Source organism: Sinohyriopsis cumingii, chromosome 17 (genome assembly GCF_028554795.1).
Source record: "Sinohyriopsis cumingii isolate HCF-2022 chromosome 17, ASM2855479v2, whole genome shotgun sequence".
NCBI classification, from domain to species: Eukaryota; Metazoa; Mollusca; class Bivalvia; order Unionida; family Unionidae; genus Sinohyriopsis; species Sinohyriopsis cumingii.
The window spans coordinates 4,308,239-4,325,761 of NC_142977.1; the positions used below are offsets into that span (position 1 = coordinate 4,308,239).

General features: G+C 34.9%; 1 protein-coding gene across 1 annotated transcript in view; it reads right to left on the reverse strand.

Annotated features, from left to right (window-relative positions):
• Positions 1-2,738: 2,738 nt before the first annotated feature.
• The window catches only part of LOC149777668 (NADPH-dependent diflavin oxidoreductase 1-like), a 106,926-nt gene continuing 92,141 nt past the window's right edge, over positions 2,739-17,523 (reverse strand). The window contains exons 14-16 of the mRNA XM_089938717.1: positions 13,810-13,928; positions 11,144-11,238; positions 2,739-3,032 (exon numbers count right to left, since the gene is read on the reverse strand). Coding sequence (XP_089794843.1) covers positions 2,888-3,032; positions 11,144-11,238; positions 13,810-13,928 — 359 coding nt within the window. The 3' untranslated portion in view covers positions 2,739-2,887. The remainder of the gene's footprint in view (positions 3,033-11,143; positions 11,239-13,809; positions 13,929-17,523) is intronic.

Here is a 17,523-nt window from a genome sequence, read left to right on the forward strand (position 1 = left end):
ATCATGCAGTTGTCGCCAGTTTATTTACTTTATTTCATCATGCAGTTGTCGCCATAGAAGTGTATTTACTTTATTTCATCATGCAGTCGTTGCCATAGAAGTGTATTTACTTTATTTCATCATGCAGTTGTTGCCATAGAAGTGTATTTACTTTATTTCATCATGAAGTTGTTGCCATAGAAGTGTATTTACTTTATTTCATCATGCAGTTGTCGCCATAGAAGTGTATTTACTTTATTTCATCATGCAGTTGTCGCCAGTTTATTTACTTTATTTCATCATGCAGTTGTCGCCATAGAAGAGTATTTGCTTTATTTCATCATGCAGTTGTCGCCATAGAAGTGTATTTACTTTATTTCATCATGCAGTTGTCGCCATAGAAGTGTATTTACTTTATTTCATCATGCAGTCATTGCCATAGAAGTGTATTTACTTTATTTCATCATGCAGTTGTTGCCATAGAAGTGTATTTACTTTATTTCATCCTGCAGTTGTTGCCATAGAAGTGTATTTACTTTATTTCATCATGCAGTTGTTGCCATAGAAGTGTATTTAATTTATTTCATCATGCAGTTGTCGCCATAGAAGTGTATTTACTTTATTTCATCATGCAGTTGTCGCCAGTGTATTTACTTTATTTCATCATGCAGTTGTCGCCATAGAAGAGTATTTACTTTATTTCATCATGCAGTTCTCGCCATAGAAGAGCATTTGCTTTATTTCATCATGCAGTTGTCGCCATAGAAGAGCATTTACTTTATTTCATCATGCAGTTGTCGCCATAGAAGAGCATTTACTTTATTTCATCATGCAGTTGTCACCATAGAAGAGCATTTGCTTTATTTCATCATGCAGTTGTCGCCATAGAAGAGCATTTGCTTTATTTCATCATGCAGTTGTCGCCATAGAAGAGCATTTGCTTTATTTCATCATGCAGTTGTCGCCATAGAAGAGCATTTGCTTTATTTCATCATGCAGTTGTCGCCATAGAAGAGCATTTGCTTTATTTCATCATGCAGTTGTCGCCATAGAAGAGCATTTGCTTTATTTCATCATGCAGTTGTCGCCATAGAAGTGTATTTACTTTATTTCATCATGCAGTTGTCGTCATAGAAGAGCATTTACTTTATTTCATCATGCAGTTGTCGCCATAGAAGAGTATTTACTTTATTTCATCATGCAGTTGTCGCCATAGAAGAGCATTTACTTTATTTCATCATGCAGTTGTCGCCATAGAAGAGCATTTACTTTATTTCATCATGCAGTTGTTGTCATAGAAGAGCATTTACTTTATTTCATCATGCAGTTGTCGCCATAGAAGAGCATTTATTTTATTTCATCATGCAGTTGTCGCCATAGAAGAGTATTTACTTTATTTCATCATGCAGTTGTCGCCATAGAAGTGTATTTACTTTATTTCATCATGCAGTTGTCGCCATAGAAGTGTATTTACTTTATTTCATCATGCAGTTGTTGCCATAGAAGTGTATTTACTTTATTTCATCATGCAGTTGTCGCCATAGAAGTGTATTTACTTTATTTCATCATGCAGTTGTCGCCAGTTTATTTACTTTATTTCATCATGCAGTTGTCGCCATAGAAGAGTATTTGCTTTATTTCATCATGCAGTTGTCGCCATAGAAGTGTATTTACTTTATTTCATCATGCAGTTGTCGCCATAGAAGTGTATTTACTTTATTTCATCATGCAGTCATTGCCATAGAAGTGTATTTACTTTATTTCATCCTGCAGTTGTTGCCATAGAAGTGTATTTACTTTATTTCATCATGCAGTTGTTGCCATAGAAGTGTATTTACTTTATTTCATCATGCAGTTGTTGCCATAGAAGTGTATTTAATTTATTTCATCATGCAGTTGTCGCCATAGAAGTGTATTTACTTTATTTCATCATGCAGTTGTCGCCAGTGTATTTACTTTATTTCATCATGCAGTTGTCGCCATAGAAGAGTATTTACTTTATTTCATCATGCAGTTCTCGCCATAGAAGAGCATTTGCTTTATTTCATCATGCAGTTGTCGCCATAGAAGAGCATTTGCTTTATTTCATCATGCAGTTGTCGCCATAGAAGAGCATTTACTTTATTTCATCATGCAGTTGTCACCATAGAAGAGCATTTGCTTTATTTCATCATGCAGTTGTCGCCATAGAAGAGCATTTGCTTTATTTCATCATGCAGTTGTCGCCATAGAAGAGTATTTGCTTTATTTCATCATGCAGTTGTCGCCATAGAAGTGTATTTACTTTATTTCATCATGCAGTTGTCGTCATAGAAGAGCATTTACTTTATTTCATCATGCAGTTGTCGCCATAGAAGAGCATTTACTTTATTTCATCATGCAGTTGTCGCCATAGAAGAGCATTTACTTTATTTCATCATGCAGTTGTTGTCATAGAAGAGCATTTACTTTATTTCATCATGCAGTTGTTGTCATAGAAGAGCATTTACTTTATTTCATCATGCAGTTGTCGCCATAGAAGAGCATTTACTTTATTTCATCATGCAGTTGTCGCCATAGAAGAGTATTTACTTTATTTCATCATGCAGTTGTCGCCATAGAAGTGTATTTACTTTATTTCATCATGCAGTTGTCGCCATAGAAGTGTATTTACTTTATTTCATCATGCAGATTATTAATTATGTAAAATGATATTATATACATATATATATATTTTGTAAGGAGGAAATGGTAAAACAAAATGAAATAAGTCAAGAGGGTAGAGCTGTACTTTTGTTTGTTATATCTGGATAAGAAGAGATAAATTAACATAAATTATATATTATGTCCTGTGTGCAACAATTTTCACCCTTTATAAATACTGTAACGTATTAGAAAATATCTGGGCCTGAACTTAGCACAAACATCATTATGACCAGGTTTCTGCCTGGTATCTTTTTGCTTGGTCTAACTGTCTAATATACAGTTCTGCTTCTTCCTCACTTTTGCCACCTTCTTTTACAATAACTTCCTTCAAGGCATCTCGAACATCATCAGGCATTCTTTTAGCATTTCTGAAACAGGTATGAAACAACACAATAAACACAATATGACTAGATCAGGACAGACAGTGGAAGTTTTTATTATATCATTATGGGAAATTGTTCAGAGTAAAATTGTCCTTGTTTACTATCAAGAAAATAATCCAGATAAAAAAGCAAATAAAATCTTCTACATTTGTCATCAGTTAACCCCTTTACAAAAAAAACTTAAACACGCATGTGATCCTTAAGAAAATCTTTTTAATCAAAATAGTAACTTAAGATATTTTCAATTACAAATTGGCCCAATTAGGTTTAAATGCAACTAATAAAGTTATGCTGTGGTGGAAGGGCTATCAGGGATCTTAGCTCCTGCATATGATGATGTGAAATGTTGAAAATCAAAATCACTCAAGGTCTCATCAATCTGAAGCCAATTATTAGGACCTGATAACCAACGAAATTTCTCTACCCATCATTCCTGCCAGGTATTAGGACCTAGTAACCAGCAAATTTTCCTACACCTGCATCCCTGCCAGGTATTAGGACCTGGTAAGCAGCAAAATTTTCCTATACCATCTTTGCCAGGTATTAGGACCTGGTAACCAGAAAAATGTTCCTACCCATCCATCCCTGCCAGGTATTAGGACCTGGTAACCAGCAAAATTTTCCTACACCTCCATCCCTGCCAGATATTAGGACCTGGTAAGTAGCAAAATTTCTCTACCCATCATTCCTACTAGGTATTAGGACCTGATAACCAGAAAAATGTCCCTACCCATCCATCCCTGCCAGGTATTAGGACCTGGTAACCAGCAAAATTTTCCTACACCTCCATCCCTGCCAGGTATCAGGACCTGGTAACCAGAAAAATTTTCCTACACCTCCATCCCTGCCAGGTATTAGGACCTGGTAACCAGAAAAATGTCCCTACCCATCTATGCCTGATTTCAACTGTAAAAAAGATTTCCATATGAATTTAAACTGGATCAATCTTACACATTTTTGTGTTCATGCCTTTATTGAGATTATTAGCCAAGTCAAAGACGTGTGGTTTTAATTTGTTTTCTCCCAGTGTTCAGTTTTATTCATCTTTAGTCCCTTATTCTTGACTGTATCTCTAAACATGCTGTATTTCCTCATCATACTGTCATACCTAAGCTTACCATTGTATTTCCTTGCCATACTGTCACACTTAAACTTACCATTGTCTTTCCTTGTCATACTGTCACACCTAAGTTTACCATCGTATTTCCTTGCCAGACTGTCACACCAAAGCTTACCATTGTATTCCTTGTCATACTGTCAAACATAAGTTAACCATTGTATTTCTTTGTCATACTATCACACCTTAGCATACCATTATATTTCCTTGTCATACTGTCATACCTAAGCTTACCATTGTATTTCCTTGTTATACTGTCACACCTAACCTTACCACTGTATTTCTTTGTCATACTGTCACATCTAAGCTTACCATCGTATTTTCCTGCCAGACTGTCACACCAAAGCTTACTATTGTATTTCCTTGTCATACAGTCACACCTAAACTTACCATTGTATTTCCTTGTCATGCTGTCACACCTAAGCTTACCATTTATTTCCTTGTCATACAGTCACACCTAAACTTACCATTGTATTTCCTTGTCATACTGTCATACTTAAGCTTACTATTGTATTTCCTTGTCATACAGTCACACCTAAGCTTACCATTGTATTTCCTTGTCATACTCTCACACCAAAGCTTACCATTGTATTTCCTTGTCATGTCAAAGCTTAACATTGTATATCCTTGTCATACTGTCATACCAAGGTTTACCAATGTATTTCCTTATCATATCAAAGTGTAACATTGTATATCTTTGTCATACCAAGGCTTGCCAATGTATTTCCTTGTCATATCAAAGCTTAATAATGTATTTCCTTGTCAGACTGTCATACCAAAGCTTAACCACTGTATTTCCTTGTCAGTATGGATTTTTAACGTAGCTTTAACAATTTTTCAGTCATATTACTAAGAAGACTGTAGTGTGGCAGTTTATAGTGATGTCTAGCACTGGGGCATGCAGCATGATGTCCCACCCAGTCACATTATCCTAACACCAGGCCGACCAGTCCTAACACTAACCTCTTAATGCTGAGCGCCTAGTGAGGCAGCTGTAAGTACCATTTTTATCAAGTCTTTGGTATGACTCAGCCAGGGTTCGAACCTGAAACCTCCTGCATCTGGGGTGGACGCTCTAACCACTAGGCCACTGAAGCTTATCATTGTACTTTTATCATAACAAGGTTACCATAATTTATCTAACTTATCAAAGCTGACCACTCTATTTCCTTGTCATGTCAAAGCTTACCACTGTATTTCCTGGTAAGATTGTCATAAGAAAGCTTACCACTGCATTTCCTTGTTAGACTGTCATAAGAAAACTTACTATTGTATTTCCTTGTCAGATTGTCATTACAAAGCTTATCACTGTATTTCCTTGTCAGACTGTCATAACAAAGCTTATCACTTATTTCCTTGTCAGATTGTCATAAAGCTTATCACTGTATTTCCTTGTCAGATTGTCATAACAAAGCTTATCACTGTATTTCCTTGTCAGATTGTCATAAGAAAGCTTACCACTGTATTTCCTTGTCAGATTGTCATAACAAAGCTTATCACTGTATTTCCTTGTCAGATTGTCATAACAAAGCTTATCACTGTATTTCCTTGTCAGACTGTCATAACAAAGCTTATCACTGTATTTCCTTGTCAGATTGTCATAACAAAGCTTATCACTGTATTTCCTTGTCAGATTGTCATAAGAAAGCTTACCACTGTATTTCATTGTCATGTCAAAGCTTACCACTGTATTTCCTAGTCAGACTGTCATAAGAAAGCTTACCACTGCATTTCCTTGTTAGACTGTCATAAGAAAACTTACTACTGTATTTCCTTGTCAGATTGTGGCAGTTTATAGTGATGTCTAGCACTGGGGCATGCAGCATGATGTCCCACCCAGTCACATTATCCTAACACCAGGCCGACCAGTCCTAACACTAACCTCTTAATGCTGAGCGCCTAGTGAGGCAGCTGTAAGTACCATTTTTATCAAGTCTTTGGTATGACTCAGCCAGGGTTCGAACCTGAAACCTCCTGCATCTGGGGTGGACGCTCTAACCACTAGGCCACTGAAGCTTATCATTGTACTTTTATCATAACAAGGTTACCATAATTTATCTAACTCATCAAAGCTGACCACTCTATTTCCTTGTCATGTCAAAGCTTACCACTGTATTTCCTGGTAAGATTGTCATAAGAAAGCTTACCACTGCATTTCCTTGTTAGACTGTCATAAGAAAACTTACCATTGTATTTCCTTGTCAGATTGTCATTACAAAGCTTATCACTGTATTTCCTTGTCAGATTGTCATAACAAAGCTTATCACTGTATTTCCTTGTCAGATTGTCATAACAAAGCTTATCACTGTATTTCCTTGTTAGACTGTCATAAGAAAACTTACTATTGTATTTCCTTGTCAGATTGTCATAACAAAGCTTATCACTGTATTTCCTTGTCAGATTGTTATAACAAAGCTTACCACTGTATTTCCTTGCCAGATTGTCATAACAAAGCTTACCACTGCATTTCCTTGTTAGACTGTCATAAGAAAACTTACCATTGTATTTCCTTGTCAGATTGTCATAACAAAGCTTATCACTGTATTTCCTTGTCAGATTGTTATAACAAAGCTTATCACTGTATTTCCTTGTCAGATTGTCATAACAAAGCTTATCACTGTATTTCCTTGTCAGATTGTCATAACAAAGCTTATCACTGTATTTCCTTGTCAGATTGTCATAAGAAAGCTTACCACTGTATTTCATTGTCATGTCAAAGCTTACCACTGTATTTCCTAGTCAGATTGTCATAAGAAAGCTTACCACTGCATTTCCTTGTTAGACTGTCATAAGGAAACTTACCACTGTATTTCCTTGTCAGATTGTCATAACAAAGCTTATCACTGTATTTCCTTGTCAGATTGTCATAACAAAGCTTATCACTGTATTTCCTTGTCAGATTGTCATAACAAAGCTTATCACTGTATTTCCTTGTCAGATTGTCATAACAAAGCTTATCAATGTATTACTTGTCAGACTGTTGTAAGAAAGCTTACCACTATATTTCCTTGTCAGATTATCATGAGAAAGCTTACTACTGTATTCCTTGTCAGACTGTTGTATAGGGGCTTGAGTGGCCAAGTAATCTAAAGCACTCTCCGTTATGGATCACTGCCATCTCACCTCTGTCTGTGTAGGTCCGAGTCTAGGATTCAGCCAATGTTGGTATGTGAGAAAGCTTGTCAGGAGCTTCTCGGTGGTCGGTGGTTCTTCCCAGAGTTTTCATGGGTTCTTCGTCCACCATTAATAATGGCCGCCATGCATAGCCTATCATGTACTGAAAAATGGCGTTAAACCCAACAACAACAACAGACTGTTGTAAGAAAGCTTACCACTGTATTTCATTGTCAGATTGTCATCAGAAAGCTTACCAGTGTATTTCATTGTCATGTCAAAGCTTACCACTGTATTTCCTTGTCAGATTGTCATAAGAAAGCTTACCACTGTATTTCCTAGTCAGATTGTCATAAGAAAGCTTAATACTGCATTTCCTTGTCATGTCATAGCTTAGCATTGTATTTCCTTGTCAGATTGTCATGATTTTGTGTCCGGATTTTAGACTTTTTGGTCTCAGATCTAAGGCAAACTGGTATGAACTGCAAACAGACAGATGAGCCTTTGCAAAAAGTAGGATAAGATGGGCCTTTTGGAATAAAGAGTGGTCTCGATACAAAAATAATGGCTCTGTTTAGCAAAAAAACAAAAAACAAAAATCCAACTTTTACCCTTCTGCTCATGCGCAAGTCAAATAGCCAATGAAAAATGATGTTTCTAATACAACTAGGCAGTATGTTATTGAAAGATCACAAGGGATTTGGTGTTTTCGGATCTATTCAAAAATAGCTTTCAAAATGTGCTTCCTACTCGATTTTCAGGCAAAAATGACAAAAACCTCAGGGGTTAACGTGTTAACAGACATATACCTACCTAAAGGTTATATGTATACCTACCTAAAAGTTATATGTATACCAACCTATAGGTTCATTTAATAGATGCATGCCTACCTAAATGTTCTATCAACAGACATATACCTATCTAAATGCTCTATTAACAGACATATACCTAGAAGTTCTATTAATAGACATATACCTACTTAAAGGTTCTATTAACAGCCATATACCTATCTAAATGCTCTATTAACAGACATATACCTAGAAGTTCTATTAATAGACATATACCTACCTAAAAGTTCTATTAATAGACATATACCTATCTAAATGCTCTATTAACAGACATATACCTAGAAGTTCTATTAATAGACATATACGTACCTAAAAGTTCTATTAATAGATGTATACCTACCTAAAGGTTATATTAATAGGCATATACCTAATGATAATGTGTACTTGTATTAAGTGTTTCATTATCTTGAGGACTATATAGTCACACTTGTTAATGAAAGACTTTGTAACTGTGTAGTCTACCATTTAGACTTGCTGATAAGTTGAGTCCAACTGCAGATAACCAATTTGTCCAACTGATTATTGTGCATTATGCGATGGCAGATAAAAGTCTCTGAAGTTGGACTGAACTATAAGCAAGTATATAAGGTATTTAAAACTCCCATAACTTATGAAGTGACAGCATCAAACTTTTTAACACAAAGATTAATGGTTTACTGAAATTATTTATTGTATTTACTCTGCATTAGGTTTCTTTATTTTTAATATTAGGCTTAATGAAACAGTCCTATGTGAGATATTCATTAATATTAGGGTAAATGAAACAGTCCTATATGAGATGTCCATTAATATTAGGATTAACGAAACAGTCCTGTATGAGATGTCCATTAATATTAGGGTTAATGAAACAGTCCTATATGAGATATTCATTAATATTAGGGTAAATGAAACAGTCCTATATGAGATATTCATTAATATTAGGGTTAATAAAACCGTCCTTTATGAGATGTCTATTAATATTTGGTTTCAAGAAACAGTCCTATATGAGATGTCCATTAATATTAGGGTTAATGAAACAGTCCTATATGAGATATTCATTAATATTAGGGTTAATGAAACAGTCCTATACGAGATATTCATTAATATTAGGGTAAATGAAACAGTCCTATATGAGATGTCCATTAACATTAGGGTTAATGAAATAGTCCTATATGAGATGTCCATTAACATTAGGGTTAATGAAACAGTCCTATATGAGATGTCCATTAATATTAGGGTTAATGAAACAGTCCTATATGAGATGTCCATTAATATTAGGCTTAATGAAACAGTCCTATATGAGATATTCATTAATATTAGGGTAAATGAAACAGACCTATATGAGATATTCATTAATATCAGGGTTAATAAAACCATCCTTTATGAGATGTCTATTAATATTTGGTTTAAAGAAACAGTCCTATATGAGATGTCCATTAATATTAGGGTTAACGAAACAGTCCTATATGAGATGTCCATTAATATTAGGGTTAATGAAACAGTCCTATATGAGATATTCATTAATATTACGGTTAATAAAACAGTCCTATATGAGATGTCCATTATATTAGGGTAAATGAAACAGACCTATATGAGATGTCCATTAACATTAGGGTTAATGAAACAGTCCTATATGAGATGTCCATTAATATTAGGGTTAATGAAACAGTCCTATATGAGATGTCCATTAATATTAGGGTTAAAGAAACAGGCCTATATGAGATGTCCATTAATATTTGGGTTAATGAAACAGTCCTATATGAGATGTCCATTAATGAGCATATTTGTAGTTTCTTGGGCATGAATTTTGTAGTTCTCCAGAAAATACATTTTCCATTGGAACTGAAACACTAAATTTGTTGGAGTTGTCCCCAGTAGTGTAGGATATTCTGAACAGATTATTGTTCATTGGTTTGTCAAATTTGTAGTTTATTGTTAATTGGGTTATCAAAGTTGTAGTTTATTATTCACTGGGTTGTAAAATGTGTAGCTTATTGCAAACTGAGTTGCTAAATTTGTAGCTTGTTGTTCATTGGGTTGTCAAAGTTGTAGTTTATTGTTCATTGGGTTGTCAAAGTTGTAGTTTATTGTTCACTGGGTTATCAAAGTTGTAGTTTATTGTTCACTGGGTTATCAAAGTTGTAGTTTATTGTTCACTGGGTTATCAAAGTTATAGTTTATTGTTCATTGGGTTGTCAAAGTTGTAGTTTATTGTTCACTGGGTTATCAAAGTTGTAGTTTATTGTTCACTGGGTTATCAAAGTTGTAGTTTATTGTTCACTGGGTTATCAAAGTTGTAGTTTATTGTTCATTGGGTTGTAAAATGTGTAGCTTATTTCAAACTGAGTTGCTAAATTTGTAGCTTGTTGTTCACTGAGTTATCCAATTTGTAGTTTATTGTTAATTAGGTTGTCAAAGTCATAGTTTATTGTTAATTAGGTTGTTGTTGTTGTAGGGTTTAACGCCATTTTTCAGCACACAATAGGCTATACATGGCGGCCAGTATTAATGGTGGAGGAAGAACCCGGGAAAACCCCCGAAAGAACCACCGACCCACGAGAAGCTACTGGCAAGCTTTCTCACATACCCACATTAGCCGAATCCGAGACTCAAACCCATGCAGACAGAGGTGAGATGGCAGTGATCTGTAATGGGGAGTGCTTTAGACCACTCAGCCACTCAGGGCCCCCAATTAGGTTGTCAAAGTGGTAGATTATTGTTCATTGTGTTATAAAATGTGTAGCTTATTACAAATAGAGTTGTTAAATTTGTAGCTTGTTGTTCATTGGGTTGTCAAAGTTGTAGTTTATTGTTCACTGACTTGTCAAAGTTGTAGTCTATTGTTAATTGGGTTGTCAAAGTTGTAGTTTATTGTTCAGTGGGTTGTTAAATTTGTAACTTGTTCGTTCACTGGGTTATTAAATTTGTGGTCAGGAGCAACCAAAAAATCCACAAAAACTGACTACCCCTCCACCAATAAACAATACTGGATTTCTCTCACAGAAGTTGTCAATGTGTTTAATACAAAATATACATACCCTGCAATGAAGAACCAACCTCCATTACTATCTAAAGCTTCCCACACCACTCTGCTGTTCTTGAGAATTTGATGTTGAACATAATTTTTTTCTTCCTGGAACAGGATAAAAAGGTAAATGAAACAAATTAAAGAGTTTGCCAGTACTATTTGATTTTTTTGTTAGTTAAAATCAGTATCTGCATTTGAAACTGACTTTAAGGACTTTATGGACTTTAAGGACTTTATGGACTTTCGGTTAACAATTACTGACAAAAATAGCAACACCCTGTAAAATGTTACTGGACCAGTCTGGACATTTCTGATTGCAGGTCATCTGGCATGAAGCAATTTTAAATGGTAGTGATCAGGCATCAAATGCTAGTAATCAGAAGTCAAATCATCCAATATCAAATACTTGTGATTAGAGATCAAATGCTAGTGATCAGAGATCAAATACTGGTGGTCAGATATCAAATACTAGTGATCAGAGATCAAATGCTAGTGATGAGATATCAAATGCTTGTGATGAGATATCAAATTCTAGTGATCAGAGATCAAATGCTAGTGATGAGATGTCATATGCAAGGGATCAGAGATCAAATGCAAGGGATCAGACAACCACATGCTAGGGATCAGAGATCAAAAGAAATCATCACATTCTGCTTAAATATGTTAATGTTGTAGTTTTCTGTATTAGGGTCACATGTGCATGAAAATTAAGTCACTCATCTGAGTAAATTATTTGTGCTATAAATGTTTTGCTATCATGGTAACTTGTAAAAAAAAAAACTTTTCAAATCAAATATTTAAATATCTATTTAATCAGGAAATCAAAGCCAACGTGTCAACTGGAATGGTAGGGACCAAGGCCCCAGGATTACAAATATTACCCACATGCCAACAGGATGCATGGGAAACATGGCCCCAGGATTACAAATATTATCCACATACAAATCAGGCAACAACTGATACAAGTCAAATCACTGACCAATATGATGATAGTATTTGTTCTGAATTGGAATCCACTGTTGTTTTTTTTGGAATTTGTCTTGTTTCAGCTTGGCACTATATAGCCTGCACTGTGCTGATGTGCCATTAAACATTACACATACAGGAAGTGTGAAAAGTTCATAATGATATGCAAAACTCACTTAAATGTGGCTGAGTCAAACAAAATGGATTGCACAAACAGTCATGGACCCCAAAAAATATTTAAACATCCTTTAACATCCTTTATTCTTATAACCTAACAGAACTATTAGTATCCTTGTTCTGAAGTATATAACAAAAAGGTAATTGACTGAGTATTGAAAGATAATTGGGCCATCATTCATGTGATGTTGTTGTTGTGGGGTTGAACGCCATTTTTCAGCAGATGATAGGCTATACATGGCGGCCATTATAACTGGTGGATGAAGAATCAGGGAAAACCCCTGAAAGAACCAATGACCCACGAGAAGCTACTGGCAAGCTTTCTCACATTCCCACATTGGTTGAATCCGAGACTTGAATCAATGCAGACAGAGGTGAGATGGCAGTGATCTGTAACAGAGAGCGCTTTCGACCACTCAGGGCCCCCATGTGATACAGAATGCCCTCACAAGCTCAAACTTTTGCTACACATGACCTCAGTCATTCTGCTCCACATGACCTAAGACATTCAGATCCACATGACCTCAGACATTTTGCTCTGCATGATTTGTCATTCTGCTCCACATGACCTCAGTCATTCTGCTCCACATGACCTCAGTCATTCTGCTCAACACAACCTCCGACATTCTGCTAGTACAACAGATGTCATACAATATAAACCTTATGAAGCTAGTACAACAAATGTCATACAATATAAACCTTATGAAGCTAGTACAACAAATGTCATACAATATAAACCTTATAAAGCTAGTACAACAAATGTCATACAATATAAACCTTATGAAGCTAGTACAATAGATGTCATATAATATAAACCTTATGAAACTAGTACAACAGATGTCATACAATATAAACCTTTTAAAGCTAGTACAACAGATGTCACACAATATAAACCTTATGAAGCTAGTACAACAAATGTCATACAATATAAACCTTATGAAGCTAGTACAACAAATGTCATACAATATAAACCTTATGAAGCACGGATGGACACAATAATGGAAAGAAATGCACATGGATGCCAAAGTCAGTGTTATGTTGCACTTGACAGAAAGTGAACCCTATTGACAGTTTATTTTCATCAATGCTGAGACATGTAAAAAAGCTCCTAAAACAAATTTCACAGAATTTGCTAAAATATCTCACAAAATATATCGCAGATCTCACACTAATCTTTGTAAATTTTCAGTCATGACTGTTCTATTTGTTCAAGAGATGCATATATTCAAGAACTTTGCTATCAGTATTTGATAAAAGTTTGTTTGGATTTAAAGTCTTGAGTAATGAGAAGGGACTTTGAATAACGTTTGATTTTTCCCAGTATGTAACACATCTAACCTGATCCCTGGAAATTTAATTTTCCCAGTGTGTAATACAACTCACCTGATCACTGGAGGTTTAGTTTTTCCCAGTGTCTAATACAACTCACCTGAACCCTGGAGGTTTAATTTTTTCCAGTGTGTAAAACAACTCACCTGATCCCTGGAGGTTTAATTTCTCCCAGTGTATACAATTCTTTGCAATACAACTCACCTGATCCCTGGAAAAAGCTGTGTAAAGGTTAAGGAGTCGCTTTTCTACTAAGGTAGACCACTCTGCTTCACAAAAGAAGTCCTTACTCTTATTCCGGCACCCAAAAAATAGTATATTGCCTGAAATGAGAAAACAATAAATCAATCACACAACATAGAAATTCAATTTCAACTTCAACATATTCTATGAGATTTGACAAGATTTTTAACCCAAGGTCATTCCTTTGCATTGATGCTAAATGAAAACTGTCTTTCTGCATGTCTGTATGGTGTACAAAGGCACATCAGCACATTATGGCCATGAAATGACAAGTACAAATTAGGGAAAATAATGGTATAGTTAAAAAAATTGCTGAATTCTTTAGAAGATAAACTGTCTATACTGAAACTATGCTCATAAAAAGATTAAAGAGTAATAATTCTTTAAGGTATATAAAATACATGATAAACATAACAAAAAAGGCCCAATCATAAAAATACAGATTTCATTTTTTTCATACAAACTACAATCTTTAGAACAGGCATACTGAAGGAAAACAATAAAACGAAAGACTTTATCTCAAAAGATTTTGTCAAATGCTTTCAATGTAAACATAATACTAATCAAATACAAAATTAAATACATTGTAGATAATACATAATACTAATTAAATACAATAAATAAATACATCGTAGATAATACATAATACTAATTAAATACAATAATTAAATACATTGTAGATAATACATAATTCTAATCAAATACAAAATTAAATACATTGTAGATAATACATAATACTAATTAAATACAATAATTAAATACATCACAGATAATACATAATGCTAATTAAATACAATAATTAAATACATTGGAGATAATACATAATACTAATTAAATACAATAATTAAATACATTGTAGATAACACATGATACTAAATCCTGCACCCAGTCATGTATCTAAGATTTAGTTTCAGTGGATAACATATGTAATAAAAAATATATCCTAACACAAAATAGATCCTTATTTCAAGTAGTTTATATACAGTTATGAACTGATAAGTATCAGATATAGTTAGCCCTTAGTCTTATATAAGTTTCAGAACATGACAAGACAACGTCGGTTGTCGGTACTATTTAATATTTAGAATTAACCTTCTACTCGTCAGTCTTCTAATGAAACATACAACCTCCTTATCTGCAAAATTGCAATTAAGGTTTCTTCCATCATATCTAACCCTAACCCTAATTTCAGTATGTTTTTATTTAATGAGAAACTGTGACCTCATTTATACAGAGTTTTATGGACATTTGATGATGGTAAGAGGTTAAAACATGGCTAATTCTTCTGCATCATTTATGTGAAGATGTGATTTCCAATATGTTTTGCATTTTCTTCTGGACTGAAATAATTGTCCTAAATTTAGCATGTATAGACATGTTTAGTGTGTGTGTGTGTGTGTGTGTGTGTGTGTGTGTGTGTGTGTGTGTGTGTGTGTGTGTGTGTGTGCGCGCGCGTGTGTGCGCGTGCGTGTGTGTGTGTGTGATTTGGATTTTTAACATAACCTTAACAATTTTTCCGTCATATGGCTATGATGTTTGCAGTGTGGCAGTTTATAGTGATGTGTAGCACTGGGGCATCATGCCGCAGACATGTAGCATGATGTCCCACCCAGTCACATTATCCTGACACCAGGCCAACAAGTCCTAACCCTAACCTCTAAATGCTGAACACCAAGCGAGGCAGAAGTTAGTACCATTTTTAGAGGTCTTTGGTTTGACTCAGTTAGGGATCGAACCAATGACCTTCTGCATCCAAGTTGGATGCTCTAACCAGTAGGCAACTGGAACAATGAGATGTTTGATGACATTACATATAATACAATGGTGTCATGTCAACTGAGGGTGTAAAAGACTTGACATCTGAATGTCACTTAATTCATACATGTCACACAAAATTAGTACCTATATAAGAACGAAGGAGTCTCCACAAATTAAAGACATGGCATACATCTAGCAGAGGGCTAGTCTTTATGAGTCTAAGCTCTTAAAATAACAGAAAATAGTGAAGACAACAAGCTTTGTAAAATTTAACAAATAATTAATTTCCGTAAAATACTAAGTGAAAAATAAGAAAAAAGAATTTACTGTATTGTGAATAAAATCCAAAAATAATCCAAGAATTATAAACCTATTAATGAAAAGTTCTAAGTGAATCTCAGTTCAAATCTCGATGAACTTCAAGGTGGAAAGTGATGATGTCTGTAATAGTCAGTGTTGTACTAATGTGTTAACAGTCTCTTGTTGAATCACAGAAAATATTATTCCAGTTTTGAATTCAGTATAAATTCCAGTAGATGTTTCCAGGTTTGAATTTGCTATAAATTCCAGTAAATGTTTTTTATCCAAGAATTGAATCAAAGCACTTTCGTATTTCCGAGAAAATAATCACTTGAATTCAATAATTTTAAGAAAAGAAACTTCAGCCCAAACTGGTGACAACAATGGCTCAACATGTCAAATGTTTGAAGCCCAACTGACAAACCTTTATAAAAACATCAGTTATACAATGAATAAAAGATGCAATACAAATTCCCAGATAAGGGACAAAAGTTCATTCTTCCAGAAGTAAATAGAAGTTTGTTACAACATGGGACATTATAAAGATCACATAATCTCGGTACAGCCTTGACTCAACTTAATGAGTCTTACTCTGAGAAAGATATAAAAAAAATTAAAATTGTTTACCAAAACTGTCACTGATTTTGGAACAAGATCAGCAATTAGATAAAATAGTTTCATTATCCATAGCATATATATAAAAAATATATTAAACAAATATTAAAAACCAACAAACAATCACATTAAATTAAATATTCATAACAGAATGCTCACTCACACAGAACAGAGGTTGAGAACCCTCTTGCATGGAACTGAGGACGAGCACCCTCTCTTACATGGAACAGAGGCTGAGAACTCTCACAAGGAACAGAGCTTAAGAACCCTCCATCTCATGTAACATAGCTTGATAACCTCTTTCACATGGATCAAAGGTTGAGAACCCTCTCTCATGCAAAAATATCATTATCACATTGTGTTTGTTCAATACTCACTAAGAGGGATATTAGCTACTGACTGACAACCCACTGACATGGATAATGGCTATTGACTGACAGAGTCACTGACAGGGATACTGGCTACTGACTGACAGAGTCACTGACAGGGATAGTGGCTATTGACTGACAGAGTAACTGACAGGGATACTGGCTACTGACTGACAGAGTCACTGACAGGGATACTGGCTATTGACTGACAGGGATACTGGCTACTGACTGACAGAGTCACTGACAGGGATACTGGCTATTGACTGACAGACTCACTGACAGGAATACTGGCTATTGACTGACAGTCACATACTGGAATAGGGTAGCTAAAAACAGCACTAATGTGTGGTGTATGTTTAATATTCACCTACAGACATAGTGACAACTGAACAGGGGAAGTAATCCATATAATATTCATCCTCGGTAATCATGTTCTTTGCCCAGGGTTATGACTCTAGCTGCAGACCTTTTTTGCCCAGTTACAACTCTAGGCAGACATATTCTTTGCCCAGTGTTACAACTCTATATGCAGACATATTCTTTACCCAGCTAAAACTGATGACAGGCATTTTCTTTGCTAAGTATCTTTGCTTTCAGCATGAATAATATGAAAGCATACCCTTTATCTTAAAAT